This window comes from Schistocerca americana, chromosome 3 (assembly GCF_021461395.2).
Source record: "Schistocerca americana isolate TAMUIC-IGC-003095 chromosome 3, iqSchAmer2.1, whole genome shotgun sequence".
In the NCBI taxonomy this organism is placed as follows: Eukaryota; Metazoa; Arthropoda; class Insecta; order Orthoptera; family Acrididae; genus Schistocerca; species Schistocerca americana.
This window is the reverse complement of record NC_060121.1, coordinates 150,383,281-150,399,391: the sequence shown is the minus strand read 5'-3', so window position 1 is coordinate 150,399,391 and position 16,111 is coordinate 150,383,281. Positions and strand designations below refer to the sequence as shown.

Sequence of the window (16,111 nt, the reverse complement as noted above, 5' to 3'; positions counted from 1 at the left end):
CGGGGGCAGTTGAATTTAGTGAAGCTAAACTTCTAATTGTTGTTGTTTATAGCTCCCTTAACTCTGACTGCAGAGCATTTCTGCTCAAGCTAGAGAGGGTTCTTGATTCATTTTGTAGGAAGTACCAGAAATTAGTTATATGAGGTGACTTCAATATTATTTTGTACATGATGGTGCAAGAAAAAGGATGTTAGTAGATCTCCTAAATTCATACAATCTCGTGCCGACCGTTATTTTTTCAGTTAGGGCGCAGGGGAACGGTAGGAGGCCATAGACAATATTTGTATCCATTCTTCATTACTAGATGGGCACTCTGTTAGTAAAAGGGTGAATGGCCTTTCAGAAGATGATGCACAAATTGTGACACTAAAAGGCATTTGTACTCAAACGAATGTCACATATAATTACAAACTATGTAGGAAAGTCAATCCAACAGCAATAGAGAGTTTTTTAAACCTCGTCAAGGAACAAGAGTGGCAGGATGTTTATAGTGCCAATAACATAGATGACAGTTATAATCCTTTCCTTAACACATTTCGCATGTTCTTTGAGAGAACATTCTAAACGGGGTACTAGCAGTAAAAGCCAGCCTGGGTGGCTGACTTGTGGGTTAAGGATATCATGTACAACAAAATGAGAATTATATCAAAACGTTAGAAAGTAGTCACAATCAAGCTACAATAGCCCATTACAAACAGTACGGTAAGGTGCTTAAAAATGTTATTAGGAAAGCAAAGAGTATGAGGTATGCAAATAGAATAGCTAATTCACAGGATAAAATTAAAAGCATATGGTCAGTTGTGAAGGAAGTGTCTGCTCAGCAGTGCAAGGTCGATGACGTAAAGTCAGTTAGCAGTAAAAATATTTCTGTTACTAATAAATCAGATATATGCACAGTATTTAACAATCATTTTCTGAGAAATGCTGGTGAATTAAATATATATTTAGTTTCTACAGGGAAACATTACTCTCTTCACAAATGTCCTTCCGAGATTGATGTCTGAAATACTCCTCTGTGATACATACAAGGAGGAGATTGAGTCAATAATTAAATCACTGAAGACTAAAGACTCTCATGGATGTGATGGATTGCCCAGCAGAATATTAAAGTACTGTGCTGCATGTTGGCTCTGTATTTAGCCATATTTGTAATTTTTCCTTTAGGAATGTCCCATTTCCTGAATGTTTAAAGTACTCAGTAGCAAAGCCGCTTTATAAAAGGGAGAAAAGGATAATGTAGACAATTTTAGACCTATTTCCATGCAATCAGTGTTTGCTAAAGTTATGGAAAAGGCTGTATACGTAAGGATACTTGATCGTTTTGTATCAAACGATTTGCTATCAAATGTTTAGTTCGGCTTTAGAAGTCATTTAACAACTGAAAATGGTATATTCTCTTTCCTCTGTGAGGTACTGGATGAGTTAAACAAAAGGTTTTTGAACACTAGGGTTTTTTTTTTTTATTTAACTAAGGGGTTTGATTGTGTTGATCACAAAATATTGCTCCAGAAGTTGGACCATTACAGAATACGGAGAGAATCTCACAATTGGTTCATGTCTTACTTTAGCAACAGACAGAAAAAGGTCATTCATTATTCACAGTGTTGAGAATGGCTGTTTTGTGGGGTCTGAGTGGGGTACGGTCAAATAGGGGATGCCCCATGGATCAGTGTTGGGGCCACTCCTGTTCCTTATGATATGCCCTCTAGTATTAAGGGTAATTCAAATATTTCTGTTTGCTGATGACACTAGCATGGTAGTAAAGGATGTTGTGTGAAACATTGGCTCGGTTTCAAATAGGCCGGTAAGTTCATGGCTTGTAGAAAATAAACTAATGCTAAATCACAGTAAGACTCAATTTTTACAGTTTTTAACACACAATTCAACACAACCCAACTTTTTAATTTCATAGAATGGGCATATGATTAGTGAAACTGAACAATTCTAATTTTTAGGTGTTCAGATGGATAGTACACTGTCATGGAAAGCCCAAATTCAGGATCTTGTTCATAGACTTAATGCTGCCATTTTTACTATTCGAGCGATATCTGAAGTAAGTGATCATCCAACACGAAAATTAGTCTACTTTGCTTATTTTCATTTGCTTATGTCATATAGTAATATATTTTGGGGTAACTCTTCCCATTCTGAAAGGATATTTTTGGCTCAGAAACGGGTGGTTCAGGCAATAAGTGGTGTAAGTTTACAAACCTCTTGTCGAACCCTATTCATGAGTTTGGGTATTTTGACATTTGCCTCTCAATTCCTTACTGTCATTTATTGTTAACAAATTTAGCTTATTCCCAAAAATAAACAGCTTTAACTCAGTTAATACTCAGCAGAAATCAAACCTGCATTTGGATTGGTCTTCCTTAACTCTTGTGCAGAAAAGTGTGCAGTATACTGCTGCATCCATTTTCAATAAGCTACCAAAAGAATTCAAACATCTTTGCAGTATACCATATGCTTTCAAATCGAAATGGAAGAGTTTCCTCATGGGTCACTCCTTCTATTCTGGCGAGGAGTTCCTTGAAAAATTAAGCTGATTCTTGTTATATTGTTGATTGCGTTTGCTTGAACTTATGACTTGACTTTTTTTGGGTTCATAAACATTTTTTTACTTGTTATTACTTTTACATTGTAATTTCATGTACTGACACATTTCATGACCTTGGAGATTTGCTCCTCAATTTGACCCTATGGAACTTGATGTGTAAACATATAAATAAATAAATAAAAAGTCTCTCTTTTCAGAGCTTGCTACATCTTCTAAGCAGACAAGACATCTACCACAAAAAATATTTTTAATAATTGTATCCTTAAGTGTCATGAACGTAAATGCAGTTCAAAGATAAAACAAGTAACATACCCAAATAAGAAACAAAACATGTATAATGTAAATTTGTAATAACATATCCTAATAAAATACAATGGGTGATGAAAACTTAAACTCTGATCACTAAGAAAATTTCATTTTGAATTTAACGGTAGTGGGATAAATGTTTACACCTTTTTCCTTTTATTTCTTTTCTGTCACATATCAGCAGTGACTTAACAGTTTTAACATGCTTGTAAATCACTCACCATTTAAATACAGCACATATTCTTTCTCTTGAGCAAATACTCTGATGTGGCGCCCATTTTGCCTGTCTATTAAGACACTAAAAGTACTATCTACTTTGTCTTGTGCCAAAGTATACACACAGTCTCCTTGGAAGCTGTGGAAATAACAAAGTGGAATTACAGTTACATATTTTATTAAGAGATTGAAGATTGAAAAGTTATGTGTTTTGTTGAAGAATTAGACTACATATTAATCTGGGAAAACAAACACTGCCACTAGTTCAGTACAACAACTTTGTTAGATTGTTTTAATTGGTCTGCTTCCTCGCATTATCTGTCTAATGTCAAAAGAGATGGTATGAAAATCACTTTTTATTAGTCATTACATTGCACACAGTAACTCATCAATCTGAATAACTAAACTCACAGTTTTGTGAATAAAAGTGTGCCATACAGAAATGAAATTTTTCAAGTGCATTAGTTGCTCTGTCAGTCACAGGATTTGTATAATGATTTGCAGCTAACTGAACATATATTAACTGGCTGAACAACGTATCAGTGTGGTCCTGCTAAACAAAGACCTTATTTCCAGTGTTTTGAGAATATGATTTCAAAAATTATGCATTTATCTGAAATCATTAAGAACCATATGAAAAGAATTTAGCTTATTTTACACAATAATAAAGCAAAATAAAGTTGTTATTGCCATATTCACTGTAAACATTTTCACTGTTACAGTAGTTGATACTACTGTAACAGTACTGAACCAATAAAATTTCATAAAATCTATCATTTTTTGCATTGATACTTATACTTTACAAAAACACAAAGGAAATAGGTCAGAAAAATAAAAATAAAAGTTATTAAGAAAAGAGTATTAAAACACAATCAGTGGACCACTAACCCAAAGAGTAACATTAATAGCCATCTGAAATAAAAATTCCTTATTCATAAAGTATCTTCAGATAAACAAGGTGTGTCTGGAGAGTTTGGTGAATGGCCTCAGAAAATAAAGGAAACTGACCTTCCAAGTAGTCACCATTAGCTTCAACACACTCCTGACATTAGTTGTAAGGCTGTTTGAAACTGTGGGAAAAGACCTGTGGTACTGCTCAAAGCACCAAGGTCACGTGTTGTTGGATATCTGCAACAACTAGGGACTCAACTTTCTCACTCAGTGCAAGGTGACTGTTCTTCAGTACCCTCTTTGTTCTCCAGATTTCGTGCCGACAGACTTCTGTTTACTTACCCACCTTAAATTAGCTCTGAAAGGCTTATGCTTTGCCGACACTGCTCATGACCACAATACTTTGAGCAATTCCACAAGAACCACTTGCTGAAAGTTGGGTCTTAGCATCCAGAGACAACAGTGGTCATGTGTGTGAGGGTTGTTCCTTTGTAACTCCATTTTAACTTCTTACCCAACAGGACCTCAAGGAGTTTTACACACTGTGCTTCATTTAGTCTATGACCATTAATATCTACTGTCCGCCCCTGGTAGCTGAGTGGTCAGTGCGACAGACTGTCAATCCTAAGGGCCCTGGTTCGATTCCTGGCTGGGTCGGAGATTTTCTCCGCTCAGGGATTGGGTGTTGTGTTGTCCTAATCATCATCAGTTCATCCCCATTGACGTGCAAGTCGCTGAAGTGGCGTCAAATCGAAGGACTTGCACAAGGCGAGCGTTCTACCTGACACACGCCATTATTATTATTATTAATATCTACTTCTGGAACTCATCTGTGGAAGAGTCTGCTACGTAGAATTTTGTGATCCACATAATCAAAGGTTTTGGCAAAGTCACAGAATATACCAATAGGGTAATTTTTTGTGTAGCTCAGCTGGCTCTTCATGTGTGAAGTTTTGTATTGCTTTCTCTGATAATTCTGCTTACAGTTTTCTGCTCATATGTACAAAACATATATGAAAATGCAAATACAAGGGTACAGAGCATTTTAGATTTAGCAATATGGATAGCAGTCTCTGTTTGTCATGGTATGAAATTAGGTCTTAAACCTTTGACTTTCTAATGTGTGTTCCATTAAAGAAAATCAGAGACCAAGCCCCATGGTACGTATTCTTTACAGATGATATTATTATGTAAGGTATCACAAAGGGTGTCACAGAACATGAGTTGGATGCATGAAGACTAGCACTGGAAAACAAAGGGCTTAAAATTAGGAAAATTAAAATTGAATATCAGTGTCTGGGAAGAGAAGAAATGAAACAGCCTAAATGAATGAGGTGAGTTTAAAGAGAGTTTCAGCACACTTGATCGACAATGGTAAGTAATGGAAGCCTCGATCCTATCACAGACTACAGGGAGAAAACTGGATGGAGAAAATGGAAAATAATTATGGTACTGACTGTGACTGAAATATAAACATCAGAGCCAAAATAAGAGCCTAGAAGACAGCAATGAGGTCACTTTGCTATAGAATGCACATATGAGGATAGTTACTAAAATCAAGTGCAAGAGACTAGATGTACCCTAGATGAAAATGCTGAGATTGGCATGCACAGTCACTGGAATGGAAAGCATTTCAAGTGATGAAATCTGAAGAAGTTTAAGCTGTTGAGGTATCCAAGAAAGTCAAGAACATAAGACTCCAATGGTGTTTGACATGTCATGAGAAGATATCAAACTCACAACACAAGCTGGGCGAAGGAGACAGCAGGAGGTTCCATGAACAGATAAAGGCCAAAGTACAAATTGCAGAGCTAAGACATTTAAGAAGATGTGACATCCAGTTCTTATCACTACAAACACCTAAAATTTAGAATATTATGATTCATTTCTTAGTTTACCCTCATGCATTATTTCTAATGAAGTAGTAAGGATTTGTGCAGTACTGAACTGAACATACTGTGTCTCATCTAAATTAGTGACAGTCCATTTGCAGAGTGCAAGTTACCAATTTTCAAGAAAGTATGATTTACATTTTCAAGTATTTAAATAACCCCATTAGACTTGATTATAGTGCTTACATCATCAGCAAAGAGCTATTTCTGCTTCTTGAAGATATGATGGGAGATCATTTACAATCATTTACATACACTCTAAGGAAAAAAAGAAATTGAGTGAGTGAGTGAGCGAGAGAGAGAGAGAGAGAGAGAGAGAGAGAGAGAGAGAGAGAGAGAGAGAGAGAGAGAGAATGAAAATTGGTCAAAAATTTATATTCACACAGATACCAACAGAAAATGCAAAACTATAAACTTTGGTGGCTGATCAATGAATATGTGACACTGCTGCGCAATTTCACTGAGCAGCTGACAAGGGTAGCAAACAGGGGACACATCAATGCCAGGGCATAAAGTATTTGCAAATTTCATTTTGTATACTTAGTAGGACAGTAACTATGCCTCACAGACAGGCACATGAACAATATACCCAGATGTCAGCATTTGAGAGAGAATGTGTAGTTGGGCTTGAAGAAGTCAGTTGGAGCAATCGGTGAATTGCTCAACATTTGAATAAGTATAGTGGTGTTAATTGATGATGTTGGCAGGAATGGGTGAACCACAGTTGAACACAGCGTCAAGAAGAAAAGGTCAACCTAGAGAAAAGAGAGGATCGAGCAATCATCAGAAAGGCATTCAGTGCCCCGGATTCATCATATCATTGATCCGACATGCAACTGGTGCTTCATTGATTACAAGGAGCATTAATAGGAGGCTCACTGAAATGGGGTGTTGCTCATAGCACTCCTTGTGCCAAATATCATTGTTCTCTGTTCACCAAAGGGAACATTTGCAGTGGTGTCAAGTACATACAGCTTGGAATCTCAGTGACTGGGATAGGATTGTCTTCAGTGATGAGTCCCACTTTGAACTGAGCCCCGATGCCCAGAGAAAACGTGTCTGGAAATGCCCCAGACAGCTGTGGCGCACCAATCTGACTATTGTCCACCATGAGTGATGGTCTGGGGTGTCATTTGATTTCACAGCAAGACCATTTGGTTGTAACCTGCAGGATCCTTATAGCACTATGGTACGTTGCTGATGTTCTATACTCCATTTTGTTGCCTTCATGGCAAGCCATCCTAGGCTTGCATTCCAGTGAGATAATGCCCACTCACAAACAGCAAGAGTTTCTACTGTCTTCTTGCTTGCCAAACCTTACCTTGGGCAGTAAGGTTGCTGGGTCTCTCCCCAACTGAGAATATTTGGAGCATTGTGGGCAGGGAATAACAACAAGACTAGGTTGAGTATTGATATATTGATTCCTGTTGTACACCTGTAGTGATAATTACCCTTTCTGAAGATACTGTTTCATTGTGTAATCTACATCTACATCTACATCTACATCCATACTCCGCAAGCCACCTGACGGTGTGTGGCGGAGGGTACCCTGAATACCTCTATCAGTTCTCCCTTCTATTCCAGTCTCGTATTGTTCGTGGAAAGAAGGATTGTTGGTATGCTTCTGTGTGGGCTCTAATCTCCCTGATTTTGTCTTCATGGTCTCTTTGCGAGATATACGAAGGAGGGAGCGATATACTGCTTGACTCTTCGGTGAAGGTATGTTCTCGAAACTTTAACAAAAGCCCATACCGAGCTCCTGAGCGTCTCTCCTGCAGACTCTTCCACTGGAGTTTATCTATCATCTCCGTAACGCTTTCGCAATTACTGAATGATCCTGTGACAAAGCGCACTGTTCTCCGTTGGATCTTCTCTATCTCTTCTATCAACCATATCTGGTACGGATCCCACACTGCTGAGCAGTATTCAAGCAGTGGACAAACAAACATACTTAACCTACTTCCTTTGTTTTTGGATTGCATTTCCTTAGGATTCTTCCAATGAATCTCAGTCTCGCATCTGCTTTACCGACGATCAACTTTATATGATCATTCCGTTTTAAATCACTCCTAATGCGTACTCCCAGATAATTTATGGAATTAACTGCTTCCAGTTGCTGACCTGCTATTTTGTAGCTAAATGATAAGGGGTGTATCTTTCTATGTATTTGCAGCACATTACACTCGTCTACGTTGAGATTCAATTGCCATTCCCTGCACCATGTGTCAATTCGCTGCTGATCCTCCTGCATTTCAGTACAATTTTCCATTGTTACAACCCCTCGATACACCACAGCATCATCTGCAAAAAGCCTTAGTGAACTTCCAATGTCATCCACGTGGTCATTTATGTATATTGTGAATAGCAAGGGTCCTATGACACTCCCCTGCGGCACACTTGAAATCACTCTTACTTCGGAAGACTTCTCTCCATTGAGAATGACATGCTGCATTCTGTTATCTAGGAACTCTTCAATCCAATCACACAATTGGTCTGATAGTCCATATGCTCTTACTTTGTTCATTAAACGACTGTGGGGAACTGTATTGAACGCCTTGCGGAAGTCAAGAAACACGGCATCTACCTGTGAACCCATGTCTATGGCCCTCTGAGTTTTGTGGACGAATAGCGCGAGCTGGGTTTCACATGACCGTCTTTTTCAAAACCCATGCTGATTCCTACAGAGTAGATTTATAGTCTCCAGAAAAGTCATTATACTCGAACATAATACGTGTTCCAAAATTCTACAACTGATCGATGTTAGAGATATAGGTCTATAGTTCTGCACATCTGTTCGACGTCCCTTCTTGAAAACAGGGATGACCTGTGCCCTTTTCCAATCCTTTGGAACGCTACGCTCTTCTAGAGGCCTACGGTAAACCGCTGCAAGAAGGGGGGCATGTTTCTTCGCATACTCTGTGTAAAATCGAACTGGTATCCCATCAGGTCCAGCGGCCTTTCCTCTTTTGAGCGATTTTAATTGTTTCTCTATCCCTCTGTCATCTATTTCGATATCTACCATTTTGTCATCTGTGCAACAATCTAGAGAAGGAACTACAGTGCAGACTTCCTCTGTGAAACAGCTTTGGAAAAAGACATTTAGTATTTCGGCCTTTAGTCTGTCATCCTCTGTTTTAGTACCATTTTGGTCACAGAGTGTCTGGACATTTTGTTTTGATCCACCTACCGCTTTGACATAAGACCAAAATTACTTAGGATTTTCTGCCAAGTCAGTACATAGAACTTTACTTTCGAATTCATTGAACGCCTCTCGCATAGCCCTCCTCACACTACATTTCGCTTCGCATAATTTTTGTTTGTCTGCAAGGCTTTGGCTATGTTTATGCTCGCTGTGAAGTTCCCTTTGCTTCCACAGCAGTTTTCTAACTAAGTTGTTGTACCACAGTGGCTCTTTTCCATCTCTTACGCTCTTGCTTGGCACATACTCATCTAATGCATATTGTGTGATGGTTTTGAACTTTGTCCAGTGATCCTCAACACTATCTGTACTTGAGACAAAACTTTTGTGTTGAGCCATCAGGTACTCTGTAATCTCCGCGCGACTGCTACGGTCGCAGGTTCGAATCCTGCATCGGGCATGGGTGTGTGTTCTGTCCTTAGGTTAGTTAGGTTTAAGTAGTTCTAAGTTCTAGGGGACTGATGACTGCAACTGTTAAGTCCCATGGTGCTCAGAGCCATACTCTGTAATCTGCTTTTTGTCACTTTTGCTAAACAGAAAAATCTTCCTACCCTTTTTAATATTTCTATTTACAGCTGAAATCATTGATGCAGTAACCGCTTTATGATCGCTGATTCCCTGTTCTGCGTTAACTGTTTCAAATAGTTTGGGTCTGTTTGTCACCAGAAGGTCTAATATGTTATCGCCATGAGTCAGTTGTCTGTTTAACTGCTCAAGGTAGTTTTCAGATAAAGCACATTCCCTGAGTTTTATAATGCAGCAAGGCAAAAAGCTGCACCCTTTTAGTTACAGAGGATGAAAACTAGATATCAGCAAGATCTCTAATATCATAGCATTTTAGCTTTTATAGGAGAATACTGTGAACTGCACAATCAAATGCTTTTGACAAATCACAAAAGAGACCAGATAGCAATATTTTATTATTAAAATTTTGTATAACACAATTTGTGAACTGAAAAGTCACATGTTCTGTGTAGATATCATTTTGAAATTCAAATTGAGACTGACTATCTTATTTTGAAAGACATGTGTTATGGTTCTTGTGCACTGACCATCTTATTTCGAGAGAAAGAAATCATTCGAAATATGTGCACTGCAAATGACAAAGAACCATGTAGACCATTATTTAGAAAACTTAAAATATTAACTCTGCCACCCTTATACATATATGAGATTATTATATTTTTGTATGCCAGACATGAATTATTTGAGGGAAACCATTTTGTCCATTCACATGATACTAGAAACAAATGAAATGTTATGCTCCCCACCCACCACCTCAGATTGTATGCCCAGGGACCTCAATACATGTGAATGAAAATTTGTAATAAATTAAAAGGGAACAAGATGATGCAGATTAATTTAGGATCACTTAAAAGAAAGCTATATGAGGCACTGACACTGAAGTGTTGATTATTCAGTGGAAGAATTTGTGTGGGACAAACTGGAAATTTGTGCTGGATGCAATGCGTTTCACATTTCAAGAAATATCCTTATAGTATTGTTATTTATGATAGTGCTATTATTTATTAATGTAAAAATCATTGTAACTGTTTTATAAATTTTTTACATGTCTCCTGTACGCAAACCAAACGGATTGCAAATGTATGCCATGAGATGAATAAAACACAATTCACAAAAGACTTGTGTTATGGTTCTTGTGCACATACTTTTTTCCCAGACCATTCCAGGTAAGTGGTGAGATTGTTCGGTAATTATTAATCTGTCACACCATCTTTCTTGTAAAGGTGTCTGACAATACCATATGTCAGTTTGTCTGGAAATAGCCCCTGTGTTAGTGATGTGTTGCATATGTGATTTGCAATATTATATATATATAAAATATATTTAAAAACAAAGATGATGTGACTTACCATACGAAAGTGCTGGCAGGTCGATAGAAACACAAACAGACACATACATACACACAAAATTCAAGCTTTCGCAACAAACTGTTGCCTCATCAGGAAAGAGGGAAGGAGAGGGAAAGACGAAAGGAAGTGGGTTTTAAGGGAGAGGGTAAGGAGTCATTCCAATCCCGGGAGCGGAAAGACTTACCTTAGGGGGAAAAAAGGATGGGTATACACTCGCACACACACACATATCCATCCACACAAATACAGACACAAGCAGACATATTTAAAGACAATACATTCGCACACACACACACATATCCATCCGCACATACACAGACACAAGCAGACATTTGTAAAGGCAAACTCTTTGCCTTTACAAATGTCTGCTTGTGTCTGTGTATGTGCGGATGGATATGTGTGTGTGTGTGTGTGTGTGTGTGTGTGTGTGTGTGTGCGAGTGTATACCTGTCCTTTTTTCCCCCTAAGGTTAGTCTTAATTTCTTCAGCTGAGTAAGGAGTAATTGTAACCTGACTGTGTGTACTGTATGTATGGGTCAATTCTTCTTATATATATTCTTTTCTTTATACTTTGAATTATCCATACTAGGAGGACCAAATGGAGGAACAATGGATGCAGGATGACAAACAGGAATAAGTTAAATGGAAAATACTGACCATTCATAAAAGAGGAAAAGAGGTTAAAAAAAAAAAAGAAAAAAAATGTCTATCATCTCACTTTCTCACTTTGAGATTTGTTTTATTTCAGAAGTATGTATTCAGACAATATTCTTTTGCCTGAAATTTTATTATTACTTAGTAATAAATACTGTTTTACATTTAATACTAACTAGTTTTATGGTGGTTCCAGACCCGAACAGAGGAAGCTAGGGTAACATATAAGGAAAGCAAGAAAGCGGCACAGACCATAGTAAGGGCGGAGAAGAAGAAGTGGATGGAAAAATGGACAAGAATGTTAGAAGAGGACAGTGAAGGAAACAAAAAAGTACTTTACACCATGGTAAGAAATAAGAGGAATGACAGAAGCGAGTGCCTGAGGATCATGGATAATAATGGAAGAGTTGTGGAGGTAATGCATGAGCACAAAAAGATTTGGAAGGAGTACTTTGAAGATCTGTTGAATGCCGCCAAGCGGGTAACTAACAGCGATGGAGATTCTAAGGCAGCAGACAATTATAATAGTGGGGAAATTGATGATCTAACTTGGAATGAAGTGGAAGAAGCCATAAAGAGGATGAAAGGGGGCAAGGCACCAGGTTGGGATGAAGTAACAGTGGATATGATACGAGCAGCAGGAGAAGTAGGAACCCAGTGGCTATACAGAGTGCTGAGGGTGGTGTGGAATGAGAACAGAATTCCTGAGGATTGGAAGAAAGGAATTATAGTCCCGATCTTCAAGAAAGGGGATAAAAGGAGATGTGAGAACTACAGTGGAATCACCCTGCTATGCCACTGTGGAAAAATCTATGAAAAGATCCTGGAGAAGAGAATAAGAAGCAGTATTGAAAGTAGACTGCAAGAGGAGCAGTATGGTTTCAGACCGGGAAGATCAACAACGGACCTCATATTTGCGGTAAGGCAACTGCAGGAAAGGCACTATGAGTACGGGAAGGACTTAATCATGGCCTTTTTAGATATTGAGAAGGCGTATGACAGTATCTATAGGGACAAGCTCTGGGATGTGCTGAACGCAAAAGGGATAGATGAAGAGATAACACGAAAAGTCAGAAAAATGTATGAGGAAAGTGAGAGTTGTGTGAAAGTGGGGAGGGAACGGGGCTGCGACAGGGAAGTGCACTTTCGCCTTTATTGTTTATTATTGTTATGGATGAAATCCTACAGCAAGTATCAGATGCAACTGGAGATCATAAAATGAAAGCAGTGCTTTTTGCCGATGACCTGATGTTATGGGGAAATTGCGAGAAGGAAGTGCAAGAGCAGTTCGATGTATGGGAGGCAACGGCAGCACAATATGGAATGCATTTCTCTGCAAAGAAAAGTGAAATAATTGTCACAACAAGGAAGAAGAATAGGCCAAATGTGGATATAACTTGTGGAGGGGAAAAACTACAAGTGGTAGAGAACTTCAAGTACCTGGGAAGTATGATTGAAAGTAATGGGGGAAATGCAATGGAAATAAATGAAAGGTGCAGAAAAGCAGGGCAGTTCTTCAAATGCATTAGGGGGCTTATTTGGAGCAAGGAGGTGCCACAGAAATCCAAGGGAATTATATACCGAACCTACTTTGTCCCCCTATTGGCATACGGAAGTGAGACATGGGTAATGCACAAAAGTGACAAAAGTAGAATACAAGCTAGTGAAATGAAGTTCCAGAGGAGCAGGTTGAGTGTAACAAGATTGCAAAATGTGTATGTGAGGGAAAGACTAAAGGAGGAACCAGTACAGGACAGGATAGAAAAATCAAGACTGCAGTGGTATGGACACATGAAGAGAATGGATGAGGGAGGAATTCCAAAGAGGATGTTTGATCTGCAACTGGAGGGGAAGAGGCCCAGGGGAAGACCAAGAGATAGATGGGTGAAGGGAGTGAAGGAATGTGTGGCGAGAAGAGGAGAGAACTGGACGAAGGTGGAAGAGGGGGAATGGTGGAAAGACAGAACATGATGGAGAGGCTTGTGTTCCCGACAGACCCAGCCAGTGGCTGGAAACTGTCCAAGATGATGATGATGACTAACTAGTTTTATGCTAACAAATATCATTAATAGCACACAGTCTAGATTCAAGAAAAATAAATATGGTTTGGGAAAAATCAGACCATTGGCTATCTTAAGAAGAATATAATTATAATAATATAACAACATACCTTATGATTTTTCCATCAAATGTCTTAAAATGGCTTCCTGACCAACTGAAACAGTCTCCTGGTAGTGGGTTATGGAAAATTACAGCTGGTGTCCTGCTGTTGAAATCAAGGGGACTCCATTCATGTGGTATTGTACCCAAAAAAGTGGTCTTGTTACTAAAAATCTGGGAATGGGACTCCAGGAATTCAGATGGAAGCATTTCCACTAGAGAATCTGTAAGTTATATAAATTATTAAATTTACAACAATACACAAATGAGTGCAAATGAAATGCAAGAGACAGACAAGAATGGAACATTCATCAAAAGAAACAGTGTAACGAGTATATAACGAAATGCAATAGATTCCTACTCATCACATGTTGGATGGCTGACAGGTACACTGAGAGAAGATAGCTTGATATTACTAGCCCTTGGACAAAGTCTTTATCAGTTGCAAACAAAACACATACACATTTACACACGCGTAACTCACATATATGGCCTCTGTTGTCTACAGGCATCTCTGAAGTTAAGTCCCATAGTGCTCAGAGCCATTTTCTACAGGCACTATGGCTTGACAACAGAACACCAAAAATAAAAGAAATACAAGGCCATGTTACAATGCATTTCTTTCATTTTTGATCTGCTTTTACTTTTGGTGTTCTGTGGTTTGGCCTTAGCACCCAAAGACGACAATGGTCATGTGTGTGAGTTATGCATGTTTTGTCTGCAACTGATGAAGGACATGGTCTGATAGCTGATGATATCAAGCAGTCTTCAGTCTTCCTTCAATGTGCCTGTCAGCCACTCTATGACTCCTTTATATGGAGAGAGGCAATCCACCCTGTTTCATATTGTAGTATTCCATCCTGAATTTTACACTGTTTGACACTGTAACTGAGTTAGATTTACAGCTTGAATTGAGAGTACTGTGATATTTACCGTACTGGCACTGTGGTATATTGGGTGGGCTAAAGGCTCCAGTTGCATAGTCACATATGTATTCTTCAGCAGGTGGTTCACTGAATCGTCCTCCTGGAGGACAGGATATTGAACATGCAAAGCGGTTACCAGATTGGTGACAGGTATACTGCCCATTGAATTTCAGATTTTGAGGAGTACAGGCATCAGCCACTAAAAAGGAAAACAGAAAGGTAAGTATTATATGTCTGCTATTTGCTAAAATCCATAATCATTACACACTATCAGTGTCAGTGTCTGTATATGTGTGGATGGATATGTGTGTGTGTGCAAGTGTATACCCGTCCTTTTTTCCCCCTAAGGTAAGTCTTTCCGCTCCCGGGATTGGAATGACTCCTTACCCTCTCCCTTAAAACCCACTTCCTTTCGTCTTTCCCTCTCCTTCCTTCTTTCCTGATGAGGCAACAGTTTGTTGCGAAAGCTTGAATTTTGTGTGTATGTTTGTGTTTGTTTGTGTGTCTGTCGACCTGCCAGCATTTTCATTTGGTAAGTCACATCATCTTTGTTTTTAGATATATTGGTCCTGGTATTTGTATTTATTTCATTTATTTCCTTCCTTTCATAATACTGTCATTCTAAAAAGCAATACTCGCTCGATTTAAGCATTTGAAATAAACATTATTACTACTATTATTATTATTATTTTATTATTTTTGGGACAAACTATTTTCCAAACAGCTACATCTTTTGTCTCATCTGCTATAGCACACACTGCTTCTTAACATATGGTTCTATTATGATATACCTATGACCTGGTTTAATGTAGCCAAAAATGTTTTAGTGGTTTTTGTAAGTCAAAACTACTTGTCACTTGTCAGATTCCTGATGCCAGGGGTCATATACAGTGTATAAAATAAATGTTACATCTTTAATATGAACATTGCTAATCCTCTACAATGGACCCCAGACTAAGGCTGAGGTGTCATGACCAACATTATAAAATTCATTATGTGAAGTGCATGATTCAGAAGTCATCATTGGACATAAATAATGTCATACTACCTACTGGAGAAACAACACTCTAGTTACTACAATTTGCAAATGGTTTTTATTCTATCACAATTGTTCAAAGCAATATACAGAATACCAATTTCAGTGGGTTATGGCCACTGACGTGTCATTATTACACCATTTGTCATAAAGTGTTCATTCTAACAGGGGCAAAACATCAACATGTATAAAAGCTTATTGATAACATACACCAATATTGATAGTTTGCTCCATTTTGTTTAATCATCTTGTGACAATTAGTATAAAATTCACTTGTAAAATGATGGTACAATTGGCCAAAACTGGTAATGTGTATATTACTGTGAGTATTAATTATCGAATATAATATTTGTAAATTTTGGATATTTTGTGTGCACTGCTTGAGCCAAATCATGAACTT

General features: G+C 38.3%; 1 protein-coding gene across 1 annotated transcript in view; it reads right to left on the bottom strand.

Moving 5' to 3' along the window:
• The window catches only part of LOC124605103 (hemocytin), a 569,639-nt gene that overhangs the window by 467,712 nt on the left and 85,816 nt on the right, over positions 1–16,111 (bottom strand). Inside the window, exons 8-10 of the mRNA XM_047136554.1 lie at positions 14,683–14,874; positions 13,760–13,973; positions 3,085–3,218 (exon numbers count right to left, since the gene is read on the bottom strand). Coding sequence (XP_046992510.1) covers positions 3,085–3,218; positions 13,760–13,973; positions 14,683–14,874 — 540 coding nt within the window. The remainder of the gene's footprint in view (positions 1–3,084; positions 3,219–13,759; positions 13,974–14,682; positions 14,875–16,111) is intronic.